This window comes from Schistocerca serialis, chromosome 3, assembly GCF_023864345.2.
Source record: "Schistocerca serialis cubense isolate TAMUIC-IGC-003099 chromosome 3, iqSchSeri2.2, whole genome shotgun sequence".
Classification (NCBI taxonomy): Eukaryota; Metazoa; Arthropoda; class Insecta; order Orthoptera; family Acrididae; genus Schistocerca; species Schistocerca serialis.
This window is the reverse complement of record NC_064640.1, coordinates 1,009,611,548-1,009,639,093: the sequence shown is the minus strand read 5'-3', so window position 1 is coordinate 1,009,639,093 and position 27,546 is coordinate 1,009,611,548. Positions and strand designations below refer to the sequence as shown.

At 41.5% G+C, this 27,546-nt stretch overlaps 1 protein-coding gene across 3 annotated transcripts in view; it reads left to right on the top strand.

The window, feature by feature from the left end:
- LOC126471466 (dynamin-binding protein-like) overlaps positions 1-27,546 on the top strand; it is a 213,444-nt gene that overhangs the window by 156,370 nt on the left and 29,528 nt on the right. For 2 of the 3 annotated variants that reach the window (XM_050099663.1, XM_050099661.1), the window contains 3 exons: positions 12,342-12,537; positions 12,755-13,026; positions 22,326-22,379. In XM_050099663.1, coding sequence (XP_049955620.1) covers positions 12,342-12,537; positions 12,755-13,026; positions 22,326-22,379 — 522 coding nt within the window. The remainder of the gene's footprint in view (positions 1-12,341; positions 12,538-12,754; positions 13,027-22,325; positions 22,380-27,546) is intronic. The other variant, XM_050099662.1, reaches the window with a different exon arrangement.

Below are 27,546 nucleotides of genomic sequence, written 5' to 3'. Positions count from 1 at the left end.
GCAGTGTTCGAGATACTTAAACGAGGTGATCATGTCAAGTAGGACACTACTAATGCTGTATATGAACATTACAGGTTTGTTGTTCCTTGTCATCCACATTAACTTACATTTTTTTAACATTTAGAGCTAGATGTCATTCCTCACACCAACTAGAAATTTGTATCCTCGTACAGTCACTCAACTTTGACACCTTCCTGTACACCATAGCATCATCAGCAAATAACCACAGATTGCTGCCTCTCTGTCTGCCTGATCATTTATGTATATAGAAAATGACAGCTGTCCTATCAAACTTCCCTGGGGCACTCCTGATGATACCCTTGCTGAAGTCTCACTATTGGGGACAGCGTACTGGATTCTATTAATTAAGAAGTCTTAGAGCCGCTGACATAGCCTGGAACCTATACCATGTGCTCAGATCTTAATTAACAGTGTGCAGTATGGCACCATGTCAAATGCTTTTTGGAAATCTAGAAATATGGAACCTGCCTGTCACCCTTCGTTTATAGTTCACAGTATATCAAGGGAGGAAAGGCAAGCAGAGTTTCAAATGAGCAATGCTTTTTAAAACTGTGCTGATTCATGGACTTAAGCTTTTTGGCCGTGAGGAAGTTTATTTTATTCGAAGTCAGAATATCTTCAGGAACTCTGGAGCAAATCGATATATTGGTCTGTAAATTTGCAAGTCCATTCTTTAACCTTTCTCAGATACAGAAGTCACTTGTGTTTTTTCCAGTCACTTGGGACTTGGTGCTGGGTTAGAGATTTGTGATATATGCAAGCTAAGTAAGGGGCCAGTGCTGTAGAGTTCTCTTTGTAAAACTGAATTGGGATTCCATCCAAATGTGCAGACTTACATGTTTTTATTTCTTTCAGTTGTTTCTCTGTGCCAGGGATGCTTGTTACTATGTCATCCTTATGGGACTCTATGTGATGGTCCAATGACAATATGATTGTTTGATTCTCCTCCATGACCCATTTCTTAAACACAAAATTTAAAACCTCAGCTTTTGTTTTGCTATCTTATAATGCCACACCAGACTGGTCAAAAAGTGACTGGGTGAAGGCCTTAGACCCACTTAGCAATTTTACGTAGGACCAGAATTTTCATGGGATCTTGGCCAGACCTTTTGCTAAGGTACAGTGATGCTAGTTGTTGTGATGAAAGATGTATATTTTCTGATCATATTTCAAGCCATGAGTTTGTTCTCAACCATTGACTTTTCTGTCTGTTTGTCTATTCTCATATATTGCTGGTGGAAAGTGGCTATGATGCACTATCTGGGTGCACTTTCCTGATAGAAGAGACATGAAAAGAAAACCAGCTTAATGGATGATAAGCAAAGAGACATTTTAGAGCCAGAAACCTTGATTTGAATATCAAGACAGCATCAGGGACTTGGTAAATCAAATTACAAGCATAATTCACTGTGCTGCTAAAGAATTTGGAATATCTTAAGTTGATGCTTGCTCCCTTGTGTAAAACTAAATGGGTCTATGCAATCAGGGACAGTGGGAGATCATGGCAAGTGTGCAAGTCCAGACCATTGGAGGAGAATATAGAAGTCTTTTGGATTGTGATGGCAAAAGGAGGGTGTGGCATGTATGTTTGAATTCTGCCAATTATTCCACATCAACCACAAAAATTCTGAGTCAATCAGAGAGATCTCAGGTGAGAACAAATGAGCACTTATCCATGTTATAATGAAAAACGGGACCCTTTCTCTCTCTCTCTCTCTCTCTCTCTCTCTCTCTCTCTCTCTCTCTCCTTTCTTCTTCTTCTTCTTCTTCTTCCTCCACCTGGCAAAGGACAAACAGTGACTGTAATTTTAATAAAATAATATCAAATGGCAGCTACAACCATATGTGTGTAGGTTGGAAAGAGGTTTTACAAATGAGACTGTTGGATTTTAGTTGAAACAGTGTAGAAAAAATATAACTACCACTTTTTCAATGTGAATATTGTACACAGTCAAGTCAGATTACTGTGAATAAGCACCATTTGCAGTGTGGACGTGCAGGAAGAGAGTCGGTGAGTTTCTGGATGGTACCGACAGGGATGTGGGGCCATGCCGACTCTAGCACTGCACTCGGCTCAACTGTGCCACAGCATGGCACGGGCAGCCAGCAGCATCTTCTGGCCGCAGCCGATCTCGATACTGCCCAGAGTCTTAACTCTGAACAATGTCTGGATAGTGGGACTCGGTGGCTGGTGCATTCCGGCAATGGCAGACAGCCACGTAGAAGCGGCAGCAGTGTGTTGGGCACCAGGTTCCGGGCAGTCGGGCACTGGATCTTATATTGCAGCCCCACAGTACCAGTGACGACAGTGACGTAGTTACAGTGAAAACTCCGAGTCTGTGGCTGACACAGGCTGGGCACAGCTATGTTGCCCAGCCGGTAACACACAGGGGGTTGGCTACGTACAGGTTTAAATGGAGCCACTCTACACTGACTTTGCAGAAGTGCGGTATTTGTATGTCACTACTGAAAGTTCTGGAACAGGGTTGGCAACAAGCATCCATCTGTTGTCAAGCAGCAGTGTCTCAAACTACAGAAGTTTCTTGATCCCCAAATCATTGACATGCAGAAGTGGTAGAACAGAAGCAGTGACACGGCGATAGGTGCCTCTGTCAGCAGAATGTTGACTGCGGCTGTTGGTGCTCCAGATACAGCACTGGCACTGGCTGTGTTTCAACTCCTCTCTCCTAAAAAAATCCGCCCTCAGATTTCAGTTGAAAATTTTGTTGTGACATAGACACTAATTTATTTACAGGTATTTATTCTGTATCTTTTTGGCTTCAGTCATGCTAACACTTGGTCCTTTACATTATTTACACTTCTTTCCCTTTCAACCACACTAGCCTTTATCTCACTAGTGAGTATGTTCTCATTTACTCTCTCTTCTCTTCAAATCGCTTTTAGCCCTGCTAGCTGCTACAGCATTTCATTTTGTGGGGAAGGACTGGTGTGCAGGCAGGTACCCTATCGGCTAGTCTTCCCATTTAATATTTACGTGCTAAAATGTGCATCTCCCACATCATCCCATTACATGCACCAAATATGTCTAGTAACTACAAGAAAAACTTCGAAGATTGTCATATGTCACATTAAGATATGTCCCGTGTCAACACAAACAATACCTTTCTCATTCTGGTGCTGATACAAAAAAAAGGGGAGCAATCCCTCGATCTGTATAACTCGTTTACATTGATGCATATTTATACTATCCTGTTGCCTTATCACTATGATCTAAACAAATAGTGAAAACTATTTACAAAGGGAAGGACTCGTGGGTAACATTTACATTATCACGTTATTAATTGTATTGACCAAGAAGGACTCTTTACGATGAACACAATTCACGGATTTCATCCTCACAATACACGTGTAACACTTTCTCGTCATATTCCTCGTGTGTCTTCATAATGAACCGCATATCTCGACACACAGATCTCTCTCATTCCAAGAGAGTACAAGTAGTTCACTGGTCCCCACTTTGAGCTCTCCGATACCACCAGATCTACTTCCTGTGTCACAGTCGCTTACCAGCTGCCCTACGATCATCTAATTCTTTCTTACCTCTTTTCCCAGAGAGACTATTTCCTGGGCTACCCTCCTGACCATAATAAACCTCATAAAAAGTACATAAAACTTTCTCGTCGTGTTCTCCCATAATAATGAATTATACAGACACCATTGGCAAATTTACTTCTGTGGTTTATGTGATGTTCTGATGTCTAACAATCATTTTGCATCTATGTGATGTCTCAGCATATTGCTGCTTTGTGCTATTCATGTACAATGTAAAGACATGAAATCTGAACCGTGTGATTCCAGTGTGGCTATTGGATCATGCTCTAGTTGGTCAGTGCTGATCTACCTCTGGTTATGTCTCTTATCATTAAACATGCTAGGTTCCAAATTCGAATATTCCACATAATATAAGTCTAACCTAAAAGCTCCTCTAACCTGTCACCTAACCTTTAACTATTTACACTTCTCATTCTGCTGTACAAAATTTGTATTTTCAAGAAAAACTTATGGCTGCTTTGGCCTTTTTCTGAATCCTCTCAGCACCCACGATTTCCCATTTTTAAGCTAGGTGCACTCACAACAGTGGCTTGTGTAATGATCCTCTGGCAAACATAACAAACCTGTTCATCTGACTTGGTGCATAGGGCTGAATGCCTTTGTAAATTATGTTGTGTTCACATCACTGACATTAGGGATTCGACCCTCAGGCCTTTGCCAAATGTGACTCAAGTTATGCTGTTCATACTGAATAACACAGAAATGAGATACAGGGCTTCAAGGATACAAAGATAACAGAATATACAGATCCCATGAGTAAAAATAAAAGTCTGTGCCACTACTCTCATATGTTGCCGTCCCAGTTGAATCACCACTTGCAGTCTTCTGTCATCAGAACTGTGTACCTTCTTTGCTGTCATTGATCCATCAGTCTCAAACCATCCTGTCCCTGTCAGCAAAATTTGATTGTGCAGAAGAAGCAAGATTTTCAGGTGGCTGTGGAGAAACAAGAGTGACACGTAGACCAGTTCTTGCTCGTCAGGACGTGCTCGAATCCACCTTGGGTGTTGTAGGGATCGTAGATAGTTTGGGAGACAGTTGTGACATGTGGGGAAGTTTCAGATAAACCAGCAGTGATCATAAAACAATTATTTATGAATTTATTCGACTTACACAGTCTTTGGAGTGTGCCCTCCTCTTCGGTGCAGTATGGAATTCTCTCATAATATTTCGGAGTGGTAGCAGCAGGCAAGGAAGACACGGTACATGGACATTCTGCGCTGCTTGGGTGGTGGCGTATAACTTGGTGTCATGGGCAGCCTGGAGTTGAGTTGACAGCGGCATCCATAGTACTGCACACGACTGTGGTGCAGCGCAGCATGGGGCATCCAGCAGCACCTTCTGCCGTTGTGGTAGGTTTCATTGCTGCCCAGAGTCAAACTCTGAACAATTGGCTGGCAGTGGGTGGCTGGCTGGGGGACTCTGGAGATGGCGAGAGGCTCTGTAGTGGTTGTGGTAAGGTATTGGGTGCCAATCCAAGGCAGTCAAGCACCATGGCCCGGCAGTGGCAGAGAGCGACATGGTTACGGCAAAGACTCCAAGCCTGTGGCTGACATAGTTTGGGTGCAGCTACATTGCCCAGCGGGTCACACATATTGGGCTGCCTACACACAGGTTTAAATGCAGCCACTTGACACTGACTTCACACAAATGTGGTGTTTGTATGTCACCGTGAAAAGGCCTGGAGTTGGATCGGTGAATGGCATCTGTCTGTTGTCAGGCAGCATTGTACCAACCTGCAGAAGCTTCCTGATGTTCCTGTTCATTGACATGTGAAAGTTGGGGTATGGAAGCAGGCACATGTGGTGGTATGGAAGTAGGCACACGGGGAGAGATGCTTTTGTCAATTGGATGTTGACTGTGGCTTCTGGCAGTCCAGATATGGTATTGCTGGTGGCTGTGGCTTAGGCTATTACAATAAGCATACATTACAATGCATTACAAACAAACACTACGTAGACAGTATAGTGTACACTTATGGTTCCAAGCTAGCAGATTTAGTTGACTATTCTCTTGTTTTCAGATACAGTATGCTGATAATCCACCTACGGCTGAAGTAAACATCTTTGGTTTTTTTCCTATCCTAACGTCTCTAAACCAGATGAGATACATCAATGCAGTTACTTTCCTCAGCTGCTACAACTCATAGATTGCTCTGCAGATGATCAGGAGAATGTGTCCAGTAGAGATGCATGTCCAGGACATCCTCCTCTGTCTTCAAATACAGAGTGAAGTAATGAAATTCTGTTGCATACTGAGGCATATCAGAACCCATATCAAAAACTATAGGAGTAGCCAAACAAGTTTTCTGAAGAAAGCACAGTGACATTGTGCAACAATTCCATGGAGTCAGTGATGTAATTGGTGAGAAAGACAGTTACAGTTACATGGGGAAGGGATTGGCTGGATAAGAATGAGAATAAACTCTGAATGATTCAACTGACCATTTGTAGTCATGTGAAACACAATGAGGTTATTCTAGCTTGTCTTTGTCTAGGAAATCGCTCTTAAACCAGTGTTTCCCTACTGCATTATTCACATCTAGCGTGTGACACACGTGGTATTACCATAACAAAGCACCATATTTTATCAGAATGTTGTTTGTATGTGGCATTGAGTGGCTTGGCTAGATGCAATCTCTATTGTAGGTGACAATTAAATTAGTGTAATGTAACTTCTAAATGACTGGCTAGTTCTTCTCCCTTTTTTATAACAGTAATTGTGCAGCCATATGAATCTGATGAACTGTTGTTAAGTTATTTTTGCATATTTATTTGATAAAAAATTTTTAAGTGATTATCACTATGATTTCATCAGTTTCAATGCAATTCTTTGTATAAATTCTAAGTTTGCTTGTGGAATAAGCAGAATGATGATAACCACAGTGTTGGATGCCCTAAAACTGATCAAGTGGCTGTTTTGTGGTTTTCTATCAGATGATCCCCGAATGCAAAAAGGTTGCTGCTATGTTCCAAAAATTACTTGTGTATTATAACCTTTTCCGACATAGCCATGTATCATATATATGGTAAAAATGAGCAAGCATAGTAGAAGACTTGGGGAGACTGAAAAGTTGCGTAACATGATCTTTAAATTTGTATTATTGTGGAGATGGCCACGTGCTTGAAGGAATTCAGAAATATTTTATTGCAAATTTTGGGCTGGAAATTTTTCTCTCTCCAGCCAAGAGTTGTTGTTGTTGCGAATGAACTGCTTTCGTGGCTCTCTCTCCATAACCGGCCCATGTTTATGGGCAAGCATAGTTCACACCATTGAGGACTCTTGATGAGAGACGCCTTGCGAACATCACCTACAGCCCTTGGTAATTAGAAAATGTGGGAAAATGGTTACATGGGGTCACAGTAGATGAGAGCAGAATGGTGGGTCCAGAAGAGACTTGCTCTTTGTGACATTCTCCCAAACTGACAATACACCTTCTCCCTGCACTCTCCTGTTCCACTCCATAACGTAGACATAATGGCCCCTTCAATCAATTGGAAGTTTCCCCATGTTCACCCTGTGTAACCTGAACTTGAAATATAGTTGAGATTTTATTTAACAGAGCTCTGTTCTTAATGCAAACACTCCCCTCAGATGTCCTTCCTTTGCTCCTACCCTCACCACCTTTTTGTTGTTTAAAGGAGTCTTTTTAGTACTCATATGGAGGACCTTACACTTTTTACTGTTCAGGGTCAGTTGCCACTTTTTGCACCACACAGATATTTTTCTAACATATTGATCTCCTGATGATGACTTTACTATATGGTATCAGCAAGCAAGCTAAGAGGGCTGTTCACATTGTCGTCCAAATGGTTTATATAGATTAGAAACAGCGGAGAACCTGTAACACTTCCTTGGGAAATGTCAGACATCATTTCAGTTTTGCTTGATGACTTCCCATCAGTTACTAAGAATTGTGTCCTTTCTGACAGGAAATCATGAATCCAATTACACAACTGAGATGTTACTCCATAGACACACAATTTGATTAGTAACTGGTTGTGAGGAATAGTGTCAAGAGCCATCTGGAAATCCAGAAATATGGAATCAGCTTGAGATCCCCTGTCTATACCACTCATTACTTTGAGTGAACAAAGTGTCAGTTGCGTTTCGCAAGAGCGATATTTTCTGAATCCATTCTGACAGTGTGTCAATAGATCATTTTCTTCAGTGTTTCATAACATTCAAATGCAGTATATGCTCCAAAATCATACTGAAAATTCATGTCAGTGATATTGGTCTGTAATTCCATGGATTACTTCGATTAACTTCCTTGTGTATTAGTGTGACTGTGCAACTTTCCAGTCCTTAGGTATGGATATTTTGTCAAGCGAGTAATTATATATGATCTTTAAATATGGAGTTATTACATCAACATACTCTGAAAGGAATCTAATTGGTATACAATCTGGACCAGAAGACTTGGCTCTATCAAGTAACAAGTTGCTTTGATTCACCGAAGGTATCTACTTCTAAGTTACTCATGTTGGCTATCTCTGGATTTTCAGTCAGAGTATCACTGTAGAAACTGTTAAAAACATCTCACATTAAAGTCCATGCTAAATTTCAAGTTTCTTTAAAACATTGCCAATCTTGGAGGTGGTGTATTTTTTTAAAATCTGGCACACTTCTTTTGTTATATTTGCAGTAGTATCCTGACCTGTTTTGTGTATGATGAGGGATGTGTTCCATTTTGGTTTACCTCTCTGTTGCCCACAATACTATTTCTACGAATTGAAGCTACATTTGGTTTTCACATACATAGTTAGTTTGGAAGAAATGGTGATTGTCTCTCAGGAAATCATGAAGTGAATTTTTATCTGCTTTTGTAAGTAGATATATTCTGCATTTATTTTTGGTGGCTTTGGGTGTTATGGTATTCAGTCTCGCTACAATCACCTCATGGTATCCATCATGATGCTCTCTTTTTGCTCAGGATCGTTTGTTGTGAGAGGTGTAGTATGTTATCACAACCATTTCATGATGGTATCCATCACGATGCTCTCTATTTGCTCAGGATGGTTTGTTGTAAGAGGTGTAGTATGTCATCGCAACCATTTACAATTTGTGTGGGCTCCGGTAATAATTTTCAGGGAGTGCATTTAGTACAGTTTCAAATGGTGTTTTATGCCTACCACTGACTTTAAACATGTCAAAGGCAGAGTGAAGTTACCTATAACTAGAATTGCGTGAGTCAAGTACCTATTGGAAATGACTCAGTTTTTCCTTGAACCCGCAGCAACTATATCATCTGAATGGGAGTGTTGATAAAAGGAGCCAGTTATTAATTTATTCACTTTGTTGAGTATAACCTCTGCCCACATTAACTCGCAGTGTCACTGCAGACACACAGTCCATAGATGGTCAGGTTAATGGGAATGATTTTTCTGGTGTAGAAGATATAACATCTGCCTAAATGAAGGTAGTGTTGGTGGTTAGTGGGTTTGATATGGATGGAACCATTAGAAAGCTCAAGTATTGGCCCTGGGTCCAGATAATGAAGATATCGTCTATGAATATGAACCAGGTAAGGTGTTTGGGAGGCTAGAAAGGTTTCCTGTATATGATCCATAAACAGGTTGGCTTAGGAGGGTGCCATACGGGTGCCCATGACTGTGCCGTAGGTTTGTTTATGTGTCTTCCCCTCAAAGAAGTAGTATTTGTGTGCGAGGCTGCCATTGGTAAGCAGTATAAGTCATGAAGTTGTGGGTTTGGAGTCAGAACAACATTGGGGAAGGTAGTCTTACGTAGTATCAAGGCCATGGGCATGAGGGATGTTGGTGTAAGGGAGGTGCTATCAACAGTAATGCATAGGGATTCAGGTGGTAATGGGGTGGGGATGATCACAATTCGGAAAACGAAGTGATTTGTGTTTTTCATATGACAGACTAAGCTGTGGGCAACTGGTTGCAGGTATTGGTCGACAAGAGCTGAGATTCTTTCAGTTGAAGCATGGTAACCAGCCACAATGGAGGATCCAGGAGTGTTGGGTTCATGGATTATGGGAAACATGTAGAAGGTGAATGATTGATGGTACATTGGTGTGAGGAGGGAGATAGATTCTAGGATAGGCCTAAATATGTGAGTAGTGACTGGAAGTTGTGTTGGATTTCTGGGATTGGATCACTATGGTAGAGCTTGTAGGGGGGGGGGGGGGGGGGGGTGAAAACAGTTGGCAGAAGCATTCTTTTAGATAGAGCAGTTCATCAAGGCAGTGGTGGACCCTTTGTCTGGAGAGAGGATGATTAAATCAGGGTCTGTCTGGAGGTTGTGAATGGCTGTTCTTTCTTCTGTTTAGAGATTTTTGTGCTTGGGAAGGCACGTGGGCAAGGATGATGAGGCCAATTGGCGGTTAAGGAATTCCTGTGGAAGGCAACCAGTTGGTAGTTAGGTGGGAGGGGGAGGAGGATTCCTGTTGGATATTGGTTTAAACTGGGATGGGCAAGGTTCACTGTTGGGATTAAGTTGACTTTAGTTGGAGGGATTGGTAGGAAAGAAGTGTTCCCTCTGTAAGGCTCCCAAGAGAAAGAGTAGATCTCTGACAAGCCCATCGTGGTTGACCTCGAATGTGGTGCTGTAGGTGAGACCTTACGATGGGACTGAAACTTCTATAAAATTGTGTTTTTTGGTGGATGGGCTGACAACAGTGTTTTGGGTTTGTTAATGTTCTGGGTTTCATGAATGTTGGGAGGAAGTTTTAGAGGCAGTGGCAAACAAAAAAGATCAGCGTGGCAGGGTCTGGGTGCTATGGTGGATTGATGAGGGGGTTTGCTGGGAGAAGATAGTGTAAATGGATAGTAGTGTGATGAGGTGGGAGTAGAATATTAATAAGTCAGATAATAATTTATGGAGGTGGTGCCTGGATTGCTCTTATAGATGTTGCAGGCCAGGATTTCAGTTAGTGAGGTGTTGAATGTGTAATACTACTCCATGAAATCTGATGTCATTGCACTTTTCATCATCATCAGATTTCTATGACCTGTACCTCTTAACCAGATATGCTGGAAGATAATGCCCTTTGTGATTCCACAGTCTCTATTGACAACTATCCTTTTGCAGGATGTGTCCTTGCACATTACACCAGCATAGTGCACACCTTTTGTGATGAGACATTTCCTGATTGTTAGATTGAGTGAGTGGATCTGTGACATAGTCACTACGCTTGCTGGACTATATCCCATTACATTTCACTCTGTAAGTGATTTGTAAAGAAAATATCACTGTTATTTTCTTTTTTATTGCTTATTTGGTGCTGAGTAACCTGGTAGATAGTGTCGGAAGTTCCATGCGGCTTTTCGCGGATGATGCTGTAGTATACAGAGAAGTTGCAGCATTAGAAAATTGTAGCGAAATGCATGAAGGAGAATTGCAGCGGATGGGCACTTGGTGCAGGGAGTGGCAACTGACCCTTAACATAGACAAATGTAATGTATTGCGGATACATAGAAAGAAGGATCCTTTATTGTATGATTATATGATAGCGGAACAAACACTGGTAGCAGTTACTTCTGTAAAATATCTGGGAGTATGCGTGCGGAACGATTTGAAGTGGAATGATCATATAAAATTAATTGTTGGTAAGGCGGGTACCAGGTTGAGATTCCTTGGGAGAGTGCTTAGAAAATGTAGTCCATCAACAAAGGAGGTGGCTTACAAAACACTCGTTCGACCTATACTTGAGTATTGCTCATCAGTGTGGGATCCGTACCAGATTGGTCTGACGGAGGAGAAAGAGAAGATCCAAAGAAGAGCGGTGCGTTTCGTCACAGGGTTATTTGGTAACCGTGATAGCATTACGGAGATGTTTAATAAACTCAAGTGGCAGACTCTGCAAGAGAGGCGCTCTGCATCGCGGTGTAGCTTGCTCACCAGGTTTCGAGAGGGTGCGTTTCTGGATGAGGTATCGAATATATTGCTTCTCCCTACTTATACCTGCCGAGGAGATCACGAATGTAAAATTAGAGAGATTAGAGCGCGCACGGACGCTTTCAGACAGTCGTTCTTCCCGCGAACCATACGCGACTGGAACAGGAAAGGGAGGTAATGACAGTGGCACGTAAAGTGCCCTCCGCCACACACCGTTGGGTGGCTTGCGGAGTATAAATGTAGATGTAGATGTAGATGTTATTAGCAAGTGCTGTTTTTGAACGTGCACTCCAAGTGTCAGTCTCATAGAGGTCTAGTGAAACTCTGCAAGCCCCTCTCCTGATCTCTGTGAACACTGGTGTAATAAAAGATGATGACTTCAGAGATAACAGATCCTATGTTCTTCAATTCATTGTCGAACATCCTTTAGAAAGCATGGTGGAGGCTTGTAGACCTGCCTTTCTTAAAGTACTTTTGTGATAAAATATACTGGGGATGATCATGTTCCTCAGGTACTCAAACAGTTGTAACACCAAGCGATACTGAGAAATTCTACAAGGACTCTTCAGGGCATCGAGTGAAGTTACAAAATTTCAAAATTATTGTATTGTAATAATTGTATTTACTAAAGACATAGAAAATAATTAGCTCATTTTGACAGTTAGTTTCATAGCAATTACAGCTTTATTTTTTCACTCAAAATCACATGTTTAATAGTTTGTCATGTGTATCATAAGAGTCTCCTAATAGTTTTTTTTTTTTGGTTGGTTGGGATTGTTGTGTATTTTCTATTTTGAATAAGCTTAAGCTCTATATGTAAGAATTTTAAAAATATTTGCAAATATATGTATGTATATTTGATTTTGTTCCCGTGCTTTCAGGTTGCTTTGACTCAGAGTGACAGTCAGAAGACATATCTGAAAAATCGTTATGGAGTTGATACACTATTTTATACAACCAAATCATACACAAGTATACAGCCATTAGAATTGTCAGTTTCCACTGGGCATTTAGTAGCAGTTATAAAGAAACAAAATCCCATGGGAGATAGTTCAGTGTGGTTTGTAGATGATGGAGGTAAGTTACATTTTTTCGCATTTGTAAAAGTCTTATTTTAAATTACAATAAAGAAATTTGTATAGAAATTGTATAAATTTGGCTAACCATTTTTGAAGGATAGTAGGTAAAGCGACAGAATAAAAAATTAGAGTTGCCTGTCATCAGGTAGTAATGTTTTAAGACCATTTAAAAAGTTCATATTTCCATTATTTAACAACTTTGCATTCTGTTGCAGCCAATCAAGGTTTTCTTCCAAGTAGCATCTTAATTCCAAACAGAGGTGAATCGCCAGTTATGGATACAGAACCAGGTACAAAATCAAAACGAAGTCAGCAACAAGACATCACTGATTCAACTAAACAGTTTCCGTCTCCACCATCATATAATGATGCCTTGGCTACATCCATACAGATCCCTAAGCAGTCTGATATTACAAACAGTCAGACTCCTGTCCTAGAAGCTGAAGATCTCAAAGAAGAGAACTATGAAGAAATTTCTGATCAGAGTGTAAGAGCAGCTTAATTTTAAATAACTTTTATATGACTGATAATTTAATAAATGCATAAATCAGTCCTGTTTATAATGAGCCAAGTAGCAGGCTTTTTATAGTTACAGAGACATTTATGCTGTCATGTGATGATTTTATTTTTGAGAGAGGTGTAAAAAGGGGATAATGTAGACTTAGATTTTTTACTTAAGAATACACTCTAGTTTGACTTTGCAGATTATCTGGTGGTGTTGTTTTAGTGTTGTGAGTTAGTTAATCACAGTAAATAATAAGAGCTCTAATAACTGAGCAAGAATGCAGTTTATTTGCATAGTATTTTTGTTACACTTCAGAACTTTGTAAGGCCCAGAATAAGGAGGTTGTACTGGCAAGTGGGCAACTTCTGTTCTCAACATAATGTACACACACTTCTTCAAATCCTTAAGAATGAAAATGTTTGTGTTTCCATGGTGGGATGCTGGTGTAGGGAAAAGCATTTAAATTTGTCTGTTGTTACAGTAGGAATGGTGATTTGTGTGTGGAGAGGGACTGTTGTGATATGGAAAACCCTGATGGAAATTGCAGTGTCTCTCCATAGAGGATTTCAGCTACTGACATGCTGATGTCTTGCTTGATAGCAGTGTAGAGGCCCAGTAGCACTAGCAGTAATGCTGCTGTCCAGGCCATATCACAGAAAATAGGTACGGCTTTGAGTGTCATGTGCCAGCACTCTACCATCCCATTGCTATGTGGGTGGTAACTAGTAGTGTTTAGTGAGTTCAAGAAGTAGGGCAAATTGGAACTGGTGCCTTCAGTATGTTGCGACATGTACTGAGCAGCCAAACTAGTCAGTTCTTGCTGTGAGGAATGTCCTGTTTGTTGTTTCTGCAGAAAAGTCTATGATAGGACTAGCTTCTAGTGTACTTCTCAGTGCTGTAAGATTATATTTCAGTCCTTCAGATGGAGGCAATGGACCTACCAGGTCATTGTGGATGTGTGAGAAATAATGTGTCATTTCAGAAAATTGGTGTGTTATTTTAAAAAACTGGCCTTTTGGTTACTGGGTCAGACACTTGCTTGTGAAAAACAGCAGATATGAATGGCTTAAGAGCATGCTTAGAGACATAGTGCAACAGGGGATTTTTTTTTTAAAATCCCACAAGAGGCACTTTTTTAAGCTGCATATCCTTGTCTTGCACAAGTTTTTGTAGCTGTGTATCAGCTACTTGTGTTGCAGTTAATTTATCAAAATCAGTAGTATGTGAAATTGTGTTTAGCCTCAGAAAATAGTCTGAAACAGTATTACCTGCCCCTTTTACATGTCTTAGATCTGTAGTAAAGTAAGTGATAAAATCTATTTGCTGTGGGGAAACATTTACTTAAATTTTTTTAAGGCAAAAGTGATGAGTTTGTGGTCCGTGTCTATTGCAAACACCCCCGTGCTTCCATGTACAAGTGGAAGTGCCGAATAGCCTCATATATTGCAAGCAACTTATGATCATAAGCACTCCACCTGGTCTGAAGCGTAAGCCAGAAAAAAAAATCCAGGGGTGCCATACTCCATTAACTTATTGCTGGAGTGCCATGCTAATTGCCAGCTGACTAGCATCCACACTTACAGCAAGGCTGACCTTTACCTGTTTGAAGGTGCATTGCATTTCCATGGTCCAAATCAGTGGGTGGCAACCAGTGGTGTTGTGGCCCATCAAAGCTACTGTCAGGGGTGCCTGCATTGCAGCTGTTCTTGGCATGTGTCATCGATAAAAACTGACCATTCCTAAAAATATTTGCAGCTGTTGGAAGTCTCTGAGACAGGGCATGTATTGTATGACATCGATTTTCTCCTTAAGGGAACAGATGCCTACTGCAGAAACTGTGACCTAAGAATTGCACATGTTATTTCCAGAGCACAAACTTGTTGTTGTCATTCAATATCAAACCGTTGTCTGCTAGCCTATTAAATACAATTTGTAAATGGTTATCATGTTCAGCTGATGTTCGTACGTGTAGTACATCGTTAAGGTAGATGATACAGAAAAGTAGTTCATGCAACACTTTGTCTGCAAATTGTCTCCAGGACTGTGCAGCATGTTTCAGCCAAAAAGGCACTTGTAAATATTCAAACAGACTGAAAGACTTTATTGCTGTCTTCAGAACATCCTGTCATGCCACCAGAATTTGGTTGTAAGCATTTCTGAAGTCTATAACACTGAATATGGTTGCTCCAGGTAGTGCACTTTTAAAGTTTTTAATATGGGGAACAGGGTAGCAGTCTGGTAAGGTGCAAACATTTAGTGCATGGTAATCGTGCACAGCCTCCATGTTACATCTTTCCTTTTATTGAGATGCAGTAGAAACGTCCAGGATCTGTTCGATCTGCAGATTATTCCTGCTTGAAGCAGTTCTTTGATTGCTGTTTTTGTTGTGGCATATTTTACTGGAGCTAATCATCAAAGTTTCTGGCCAATTGGTAGACAAGGTGTGATCCCAGTGTGGTGCAATATCTTGCAAATGTGTGCTCAGTCTAGAGTGTGAGTTTGTGTGGAAAATGCTACTATTTCTGGAAGCCTTGCCTAATTTCTGTGTAACCATTTCTGTCACCATTTGAAGCCATGTTGCGCATAGGGTGATTTCCAACCTGTAACAGTGTAGGAAACTGGCACTTAACATAAACTCAGATACATCAGCCAGCACAGAATTCCATTCCACCATAGTTTTGAATTCATTTTAAGTCAAAACAGGTTAACTATTAGCTTCAGTAAGCTGTACACGTGTGTGAGACTTTCTCTTTAGATGCAGCATTGCCATTAAGGTGCTCATGTCAGACCCAGAGTCCACCAGGTATGTATGAGACTGTTGCTTGTCTGTTATGTACATTCATTAGTATTCATTAAAAACATTTGCCTGGTCTGTATGGGTTCATGGCCACAATGCCATTGTTTCTAGTTGTTTGATAGCAGCCACTTGTCAAGAAACTGTCATGTGGGTGCCACTTTGTTTTGGCAGCTGGTGCAGAGGTATGTTGGTGTGTGGCGAATTTGGCAGTGTTGTGGTCATTGACAGACAGGTGCTTATAAATATTCTTGCAGCCTGATGCACCTAATAATAGGTCATTGTTTGCTTTTGGATAAATGCAAGGTGCAATGTACTTCGCATCCTGTGCACGTGAAGTGGTGTGAAACCATCATTCGGGTGAGCATTGCTTCACTTACCGTTCTTTTTTTTTTATCATTGCAAGGTATGGAGCAGTGGAATTGTAGAATGGTAATGTCTGCTTGTTTAGTACAGAGTTGTCTCATCTTGCTTCTCAGCAATCTGTTATTTGAGTGTGTCCAGGATGTGTTGGAAAGCTGAGCATCATTTGTTTTGCTATGACATGGTTTTAATAACATCTGACACTAGAAGCAATTTCTGAGAGTTGAAGACTGTCAGTATAAATTGCAATTCATCACTTTAAACACCATATGCAGCACATAAAATCTCCAGCATACAAAACAATAATTATGGTTGCTGTGGTAAATATCATGGAATTTCCTTTTCACTTCACAGCATTGTTGGAACATTGCAGCGATAGGTAGAATGCTATGGGAAATCCAAAACTTTGCAGAAATTGGGCCTTCACCATTAGAAGTTACTTTAAATGTTACCTGAAGCGGTGTTACTTTAAATGTTGCCTGCGTCAGTCATTGGAGGCATTGTTGGTTCACTTTTAATTTCTTGTTCTTTAGTATCCATTTTTATTCTCAGTGTCATCATTGTGTCTTGAAGTTAACCACAATAAATAGTGTTAACTCACAATTGCTAAGTAAAGACTCAATTTATTTACATCTTCCAAATAATTACACAGCATTGATGTGCCTATATAACATGAGTGATTCAAGTAGTACCAGAGAGGAACTAAACAGCAATCTGCTTTATCGACCAAAGAGAACATACTATACTCAAACAATTGTCATACGTTTACTCCCACAGTGCTATTAAGTGTTGAATGGTTGTTATATCTACCCAAGAAGCTGAACACTCATTCTAATCCACTGTATGTAGTAAATGTTAAAGTGGGTTCATGTTTGATCCATCCTTTGATGTATAAGATTTGCTTTATGGCTATCATGGTTTTACCATGATGAAACCATCAATAAAAACTTACTGTCTGTACAATGTGCCATTGCAACATATACAGAAAGTAAGATCATGTATAACATAACACTAACAGAAATTAAAAAGATGTGACCCATTTTTCACTTACTTACTGACATGCCCAAATCCAACAAACCACAATTTGAAAAAAAGATAAAAATAGTATATTTGTATGAAAAGTGATGACATTATAACTGAGTAAAGGGAGTGTTTTGTTAAAATCTCAAATGAAGAATGTTGGTCACAAAATGCAAGTAAGTTTCAGTTGTGAAAGATGCAGTGGTGTGTCATAACTTTGTTTACAATATTTTCCAAGAAATTGACATGCACAGTGCTGCTGTTGAATGACAGAAACACCACCCATACCATCACCTTGTGCCTGCCATTCAGCAGTAGCACCACATGTCAGTTCGCGGGAAAACACTGTGAGAAGGACATCACTGTTGTTTCTTACAGAATGCAAGATATGCATATTATAAAACAATTATCAATTGAGAACTCTGCAGGCATACATCTCACATGTGGTCTGGCTGAGGACAGTACTAAAAAAGCAAATCATCTTTACAGTTAGTCATCTAGGATGCTCTTAAATGCCAAGATATATTTGTAGCAGCTGGTGGGAACTGGCACATACTGAAGGTGACATGGAGACATGAATTGGCAGATATATTTGTAGCAGCTGGTGGGAACTGGCACACACTGAAGGTGACATGGAGACATGAATTGGCAGGTGGTGACAGGGCAGAGGAATATGAAACCATTTGGGTGGAGAATGAAGAGACAGTGGTTTCCTGATGTTGAGGCCAGGACAATTATGGGAGAGGAAGATGTCTCGTAAGGATAACGCCTATCTGTGTAGTTCAGAGAAGTTGGTGGTGGAGGGAAGGATCCAGATGACTCAGTTCATGAAGCAGCCATTGAAATTGAGCATGTTATGCTCAGCCGCATGTTGTGCCACTGGATGGTTAACTTTGTTCTTGACAACAGCAGGTTGGTAGTCATACCAACATAAAAGTTTGTGCAATGTTTGCCACGGAGTTGGTATATGACACTTTGATGGGGTAGGATAAGCTGTGGGTGGATTGGGCAGGCCTTGCAACTGGGTCTTCCACAGAGATATGGTCCCTGTTGAAAGGTGTTGGGGTTGGGATTGGGAGTGGCATGAGGGTGGACTAGGATGTTGTGGAAGTTGACTAGGCAACAGAACACCGAATTAGGAGGTGTGGGAAGGGTCTTGGGAAGTATGTCCCTCATTTCAAGACATGATGATGGGTAATCAAAGTCCTGACGAAGGATGTGTTCGATTGTTCCAGTCGAGGGCAGTTTCGGTTGATGAAGGGGCACTCTTTTGTAGCTGATTTTTGGGGGTGGCGGGAGGATTGGGATGTGTGGGGGAAATGGTGTAAGAGATGTGTTTGTGATGTAGGTCTGCGGAATAGTGCCTGTGTGTGAAGGCCTTGGTGAGACCTTCAGCATATTGGACAAGGGGGTTCTTGTCACTGCAGATATGCCATACCCAGATGGCCAATCCGTATGGAGGGATTTTTTGGTGTGAAAGGACTGACAGCCGTCGAAATGTAGGTACTGTTGGTGGTTTTAATGTGGACAGAGGTAAAGATGGAGGTATCAGGTACTAGGAGGTCAACATCCAGGAAGGCAGCCTGCTGGGTTGAGGAGAACCAGGTGAAGTGGGTGGGAGAGAAGGTTTGATGTTGTAAATGAACTAGGATAGACTGTCTTTGCCCTGAGTCCACCTCATGGAGATATCAACAAATCTAAACCAGATTAGGGGTTTGGGGTTTTGGAAGGCTATAAATGTTTCTCTAGATGGCTCATAAACAGTTTGGCATAGGAGAGTGCTGTGCCAGTGCCCATGGCTGTGCCCTGGATTTGTTTGTATACCTTCCCTTCAAAGGAGAAGTAGTTGCATGTCAGGATAAAGTTAGTGAAGTGTATGATGAATGAGGTAGTGGGTTTAAAGTGTGAAGGACGTTGGGAAAGATAATGTTCAATAGCAGCAAGACCATGGGCATGAGGGATGTTGGTGTTTCAATGATCTGGCATCAACAGTGATGAGTAGGGTTCACGAGGTAAAGGAGTGGGGATGATGGAGATTCGATGTAGGGTGTGGTTGGTATCATCGTGGGAAGTTAGGTTTTGGGCAATTGGTTGGAGATGTTGGCCACTGGCAGCTGAAATTCTTTCAGTGGTGGCACAATAACCAGCTTCAATGGTGTCTCCAGGATTGCTGGGTTTGTAGATTTTGGGGAGCATGTAGCAGGTAGGGTATGGTGTGTCATAGGGGTGAGAAAGGAAATATTTTCAGGGGGGACGTTCTGGGAAGGGCCAAAGGCTTTAAGCTGGGATTGGAGGTTATGTTGGGCTTCTGGAATGGGATCACTATGGCTGAGTTCATAGGTGGAGGAGTCAGATAATTGGCAGAGGCCTTTTGCCAGGCAGTCACTGCAATTCATAAAATAAGTGGTGGAATTTTTATCTGCAGGTAGAATTATCAGGTCAGAATTTGTTTTGATGTTGTCTATGGCTGTTCTTCCTTATACTGAAAGGTTGATGGTATTAGTAAGAGACCTGGGGAAGGATGGTGTGGCCAAATGGAGGTAAGGGATTCCTGGAAGGTAACTGGGGGGAGGAAGGGGGGGGGGGCACATGGTTAGATGATGGTGTGAACTGGGAGAGGGAGCTCTCAATTTTTGGATTAGGTTAGCTTTGGTTGGAGGGATTGGTGGCAAAGAAATGTTTCCATTGCAGGAATTGGGGGAAGGAGAGTAGATCTTTGCCAAGTTAAACATAGTTAAATTTGGGTGTATGGCTAAAGATGAGGCCTTTGGTTTTGGTGGAGAGGTTAACAACAGTGTTCTGGGAATCTTTCGGCTCTGGTAACTTTTGGGAATGTGGTAGGCTGAAAAGGTCAGGTAGGCAGGGTCTTGATGGTATGAGGTTGACATCAGCAGGTTGGATAACGTATGGATATGGTGTCTGGAATAACCATCTAACACCGTCATTTGCCTATTTCCAAATCATTTCTGTTTTCCAAACGCCATCCCTGTCACAGTGGACTCCTGCTCCATCTTTCTGCACCGGTTCAGTATCCCTTTCCCTGGTTAAAACTCAGTCCTACTTCCTGTTCTTAAATATTATCTGAACCATTAAATCCCCTCCCCCCCCCCCCCCCCCAAAGAAAAGAAACAGTCTAACCATAAAAATTCCTTTCTCTGAGTCACATCTCTCCTTTCACAATGACCTTCACCTTTACAGATTCCACAAGTCCCTGGCCCTTAGAAACCTGGTACTGCAACCTCTGCTCCTTCCACAAGATACTGCTACTGTACAACCCCTACTACTTACAACACATCTCTGAAATTGAATCCCTTCCTCTCTAGCACCTGGAGGAGTATTCCAGCGACCAGCTACAGAAGTTATCCTATGTGCTGATATCCTACTGCTCCCTTGGGGAACCATTATCCAACTTATTCCATCCACCAACTCCCCTTGCTCTGATTCCTGCAATGAAAACACTTCTGTGCTATCGATCCCTCCAACCAAAGCGAACCTAATCCCAACATTGAATGCTGCCTCTCCCAGTTCAGTTCATACCACCATCCAACAGTGATCCTCACCCTTCTCCCATCTAATCACCACCTGGTTACCTTCCAGGATTCCTTAAGTCCAACTTGGCCTCATCATCCTCCCTGTGTACCTTCCTAAGAACATCAACTTTTCAGTAGATAAGGACAGCCATAAACCACCTCAAAACAAATCCTGACCTGATTATCCTACCTGCGACAAAGGTTTCACCACTTTGTTATGAATTGCAGTGACTACCGAGCAGAAGGCTTCTGCCAATTATGTGACTCCTCCACCTAGAAACTCTGCCAGAGTGATCCCATCCCAGAATTCCAACATAACCTCGAATCACTGCTTAAAACCTCAGGCCCTTCCCAGAACTTCTCACCTGAATCCATTTACCTCCTCAGTCCTATGACACCTTGCACACCCACCTTCTACATGCTCTCCAAAATCCACAGAAACTGGACATCTCATTGAAGCTGTTTATTGGGCCACCACTGGTAGAATTTCAGCTCTCATTTACCAATACCTCTAACCAATTGCCAGAATCTAGCCTCCCATGTCAATGATATCAACTACTTCTTTTACTGACTCTCCGCCATCTCCACCCCTTTACGTCCTGGATCCCTACTCATCGCTGTTGCTGCCACGTGCTTATACATCAACATCCCTCATGCCCATGGTCTTTTCCAACTCACTAACTTTATTCTAACATACAACTACTTCTTCTTTGAAGGAAAGGTATACAAACGAAGCCGCAGCACAGTCATAGGCACTTACATGGAACCCTCTTATGCCAAACTGTTTATGGGCCATCTAGAGGAAACATTCCTTGTAGCCCAAAACCTCAAACCCCTGATATGATTCAGGTTCATTGATAATATCTTCATGATCTGGACTCAGGCCAAGACTCCCTCTCACCATTCCATCACAATCTTGACACCTTCTCTCCCATCTGCTTCACCTGGTCCTTCTCAATCAAGCAAGCCACCATCCTGGATGTTGACCCCCTCTTTTCTGAAGGCTCCAATGACACCTCTGACCACATTAAACTCATCAGCCACCAACAGTACCTGCATTTCGACAGCTACCATTCCTTCCATCCAAAAAAATCCCTTCCATACAGTGTGGCCACCCAGGGATGGTGTGTCTGTAGTGCCTTGCCCAGTATGCTCAAGGTTGTCTCACCATCGTGTTCACAGCCAGACACTATTCCCCAACCTAGTCCCCAAACAGGTCTTCTTTTCCATTTCCCCACATGCCCCAGTCCTCTCACTGCCCCATACTGGAACAAGTGAACCACATCCTTCATCAGGTCTTTCATTACCTATCATATGGCTTGAAATCGGGGACATCCTATGATACAGTATGAAAATCCTTTTATCCAGTAAAGCAAGGTGTATACTCAAGGGATAGCATCTGACCAGAATGTGTCAGCAACGTGATTCAGTCTTCAGATTAAGTGTATTTAGAATTCCTCTGGAGTATAGTTGATTTAAGAATGCTGCATGAATACATAGTTTTCTTCTTTAATAATTTAAATTCCTTTTAATAATTTTGTCCAGTTGTAATAAAGCTATTTTGTTTTTCACAGCAGCAGCATCTGTATTCAGAGCTTGTATTTGAGCCAGACCAGAGAACAAGAGAGGTAAGAACACACTTTAGGGGGGGGGGGGGGGGAATACAAACAAACCAGTGACATATTTAGTGTGTGTGTGTGTGTGTGTGTGTGTGTGTGTGTGTGTTTCACGATTATTATGCTTCTATTAAACTCTCCTTTATTTTTTGTGCAAAAGTTATGGCATTATGTTGACTATGGCATCATCTGAAGAACTGTAAATTTTAACATGTGTGAAAAGCATTTGAAATTTAAGAATTACTCTTCTGTGGATGCTCCGAGTCGTGAGACTAGTGGGCATCGTGGTGGACTTTAAGAACTTTGTGGTACCATAAACAATAAGAATTAGTATTGTCACATCTAGTAAAAAGGTTAAGGAGAAACATTTTACCAAGCTGGAAACCAAAATGTAGATGTAGTAACAAAATGTCATAAAGCCGTTGTGTCCTCTCCTGAGGTAAATTGGCTCGCAACTGTTGGGACTGGTCCTTGATATCATGGACACTGACACTGGAACAGGGTTGACATCTGGGTAGTTCCCATATATGTTCTATCAGGAATATATCTGCAGAGCTTGCTGGCCATGGGTGTACATCAGCAAGATGCAGACAGTTCATAGACACACATGCTGTGCATGGACAAGTATTATACTGTTGAAAAGTGACACCATGGTACTGTCACATGAAGTAATGCAAGAGGATGCAAAACATGTGTGACATATCATTGTGCCATCATAGTTCCTGCCGTCACTACCAACCGTGTCTTGAAGTCATACCCAATGGCTCCCCACACCATGAACTAGCAGTAACACCACTGTTGCCTCTCTGAAACATCAGAAGAATGTCATCTCTTCCCAAACCACCACCGTACTCATCAATGGTGGTCATCTGGGGCAATACAGAACTGTGATTCATTCAATGAACACAGCACCATACCAAACACAGATGTTTCTGTTGTTAACAGCAGCCTATCAGGGGACGGTAATTTCATAGTCCAGCTACAGCTAGTCTCCAAGTAAGGGTGTAAGGTATCATAGAATGTTGCGGAGTGTCCACTACTTGTTCTCGGACGACACGCAACATTGCAAATGCGTTACGATGTGCTCAACCGGAAACTTGACGGCGAGTATGTCTGCCTTCATGTTCACACCCAGTTCGACATTGGGCCACTGTCGCATCTGAATGCCTTACAAATGTGGATATTACACAGTTTGACCAGCTGGCCAAATGCAGACCTGTAATAAAGCCCCTTTCAAAGTCTGTCTTGCGCTGATAAAGATGTCTCACATGAGTACGCAGCACCTCTGTGACCTTCCCAGTGATCACTCAATATCTGATGCTGTCCATGCCTGTTTTATACCCTACTAGGCCTGATAACAATGTGAAACATGAGCAGCCCTAATACACTCTGATGATCATTGTACCTTGCACAGAGAATTGCTACTCTTTATGATCATTTAGAGACCCACCAATTGTGTGTACATGTACAAAGTTACATTAACATCTGATAATATCTCTTGGGTGCTTCCATTTTTTGGTATGGCAGTGTACTTTCATTCATTACTCCATAGAAATTCATGCTTTTAGCAGTCGCTGAAATCACTGAAAGATGTCAGAAATTTTTATATTGTAAATATTCTAGTACTTCTTTCTTGTAAGCTAATAAATAGGACAGCAAATTTTTAAATGGTCCCATACAATTAGAAGCAGTTTATGGTGCCTTGTGCTTAAGAGAAGCTGTAAACATATTTTGCCATGTATATAATAGTTTTACTTGTTCATGTGACAATATTGATTCAGAATCAAAAGAATAGGTGCTTTTCATAATTTTTCCCCAAGTAAAATAAGAATTATTGCTAAATCTGATTATATAGTTTTATTCCTTACATTTTTGTCTTTAAGGAATCGTCTTTTTGTTCACATTGGATGCTCCCTGTAACCGCTGCACCAGGTGGAATGACCTCATGCAGCCGGTACACCAGCCATCTGTCAGAATTCACAAAGCCCTCCTATTGGACCTGTAACAAAGTAATTTGGCATAACACATTGTAAATATATTTTCTGTCAGCACATATAAGGTAATTTGAAAATATTGTGTTCTAACAAAATGATAATGTGTTTAAAAAAGACTTTGTTTTTGCCAAAAAAGTTGAAACAAAAATGTGCACTGAAAATATACTTTTGAGGATATCACAAAGTGGCCACATGCGGATAGAGAATTCAGTTAAAATGCAGACATCAAATTCCAATAAAATCATATTTACCATCCTAAAGTTATGTTTCACACCAATTTGAAAAATATTGTTTCAAGAAAAACACATTTCGATTCCTGGACCATACAGCAATCCTTCAGATTCAAAAGGTGGTGGTCCTCCTCCATCTTCTTCTTGGCCATGGTGGTCCTGTGGGCCACTGTAGTAGTTTGTCATCCATTGCTCTGCTCGCTTTGCACACTTTTTGCGTGCTTTTGTGCAGAAGTTGTGACAGGTTGGTCCAATCTCAAATTGATGCACTTTCAAAATTTCCGCAATGTATTTTAGGCCATCATTGAAATTGCATGGTGCCACATTGGCCATTATGTTGACACTCTTTTTTTCCCCACTGTGAATAGTTTTTGGAGACACTTTTTCACAAATCATCTAGTAACTTGATAAAGGAGTTTCTGGCAAACTTGAGATGAATACCACAATGAAGTAGACATCCCAGAGAACATTTTAAACAAGAAATCTTTTTTTGAAATTTTCCCAGAGGACCTATTTCTGATTGATCTAGTCCTGCTCCCCCCCCCCCCCCCCCCCCACACACACACACACACGCACACACCAAAAAATGCCTCAAACGCCTCAAACGTAATGGAATACGAGGTAGAAGTTCCAGTATGTAATCAGTAATCAAATTTACAAAGTAAGTAATTGTTTTAGTTAACATCAAAAATAAATTCTTATTGTTAGGCTGGAGTCTTGCTAATGCAGAATTAACAAGTTACTCATCTAACCTTGACTGTTTTTTGTCAATAACAGTAGAAAACAATTCACTTAATAATATTCAGCACAAGAGCATTTACATCTCTCATAGACTACATAATTACACATCACCTTAACATATGGTAATGGAGGCATGGTCCTCAGCAAATACTGTATTCCAACTAAACATATATTTCTGTATAATGTTCAGAGCTGCTTCTTGCTTTGGAGGCTCAGAATTAGCTTCTGATGTGGCTCAGGTAGCAATCAGCACAACGTTTTCTGCCATACAAGCAGTACTCTGACTCATCATGTGGCAACTTCGACTCTTACCTACAGCAATCTCAGTACACATCAATAATTAATCTTCTATAAGATACAGTATAACTGCAAGCATTCAGTTCACCAGTTACAATAATCCTCATAATGAAAAGGAAGGTATGAGGAAAATCAAGGAAAGTGGAGTGGGAAAAAAGCAAGTTCTTTTGTTCTGCTATCCAGCATAATGCACAGCATCCTAGTGGTTTCAGCAACACAAGTGATTATAGTGTAAATACAACTCTGTATGTAATTGTGGCCTAAAGTTGCCTAGTCCCACAAGTAACGTGATAAACACTACCAAGATTGTCAGAATCGAGTTGGGTTTTGAATCTGTGTCTGGTTGTGCAGTAACAACTTTCTACCATCAAGCCTTATGGTTTATCTCTTTCTGTGGTGCACCAATGTAGATGCAGTTTTTTTGCGTAAAAGAGGTTTGCACGGTCTCTAAAGCTCTTACGCCTGGTAACATCAAGGTGCCCACAACACAGCACACTAGTTCCATCGACTGTAGGGAGTGTTGATAGGAAAGAGGAAAGAAGTAGCATGTATCGCGACACAAAAATGAAACAGAAAGAAATGTCATGAAGAGCTATGAGCAGAAAACTCTACCCTGGAGTTATCTTAGCACATAACATTCAAAAATATGCATCTACAAACTTCTCATCGTATTTCCATATCTCAACCATCAACTAAACATGAAAAGTGGACATCAGAAATCAACATAAATGTAATACTCCAACAACAATGATGCTTAAAACTGCGATAAGAAACTGACTGCAGCACACTGTTTAAATGGAAGTATTTGCATAAATTACACAGGCATTAATCGTCACACCAATATACATCTGAAGTGCTTATCTGGAAACAAATATGCATTCATCATACCTCATTGTAACTACACTGAAACAAAAGTTTAAATTTCAAATCGTTCCACTAAGTAAAAACACCTCCAAACACAAATGTAATAACCGAGTAACATGCAAAATTTAACACTATACAATATGATTGTCCATTTAAAACTATAATTTCAGGGTCTGAGAGTCCCTGTTCACTCTCAACATTACAGTGCCCTAGTACATAGCAATACTTACCATACCTCTGATGCGAAGAGGGCAGTGGTAGGTGGGTGTGGCTGTGGGCCATACACACACGGTACTCGTGTGGTAGCTGCACAGGCGGTGGGGACGGCTGGCTGCACGATGACAAAGATGGAGCCACCGGTGTCTGAGATAGACCTCAGGCTGTGCAGATGGGCTGCTTCGATGAATGGGTAGCAGGCAGGCCATGTGGACACAGAAAGCAGCAGAACAGTGCTGCTGATGTGATGGCGACACAATGCTGATCTTTATGGGTGCCACGGCATAACCAACGGTGAACAGCCTGGCACACAGTCTCGCAGCTTGGCTGACAGACCCAGCTGTGGCGCGATGTGGCTCCAGCGATGCTCTCAGTCAGGGCTGGCAGGAAGCACAGTGGGAAGGCAGTGTGGTCAGCGATGTGCCACTCCACTGATGGGCAATGCCTTTGGGCAGCAGTGGCAGCAGCAGCGGCAGGTGAGCCGCACCAACCGTAGATAGCGTCTGTGTGCTTGGCGAGGCCTCAGGAGTGGCACAAATGCACTGTGTGGTTTTGCACGTCCCATGCATGTGGATGGTTTGGTGACAGCACAGTGCACAGTTTTGCAGCAGTCAAATGCACCTGACATGGTGCAAGCTGGAACACCTGCATGTGGCTGCACTGGCTGGCAAAAAGGCTGTGGGCAGCATGCTACACTTTGCTCCAGGAATGGTGGGAATGTGCTGATGTGACTCACTTTGGATTACTCTGCAGTGCCTTGGGTCATGATGAAATAACAATGGTGGATATTTCTGATGGGCCACACAACAACCAAGTGAGGTGGCGCAGTGTTTAGCA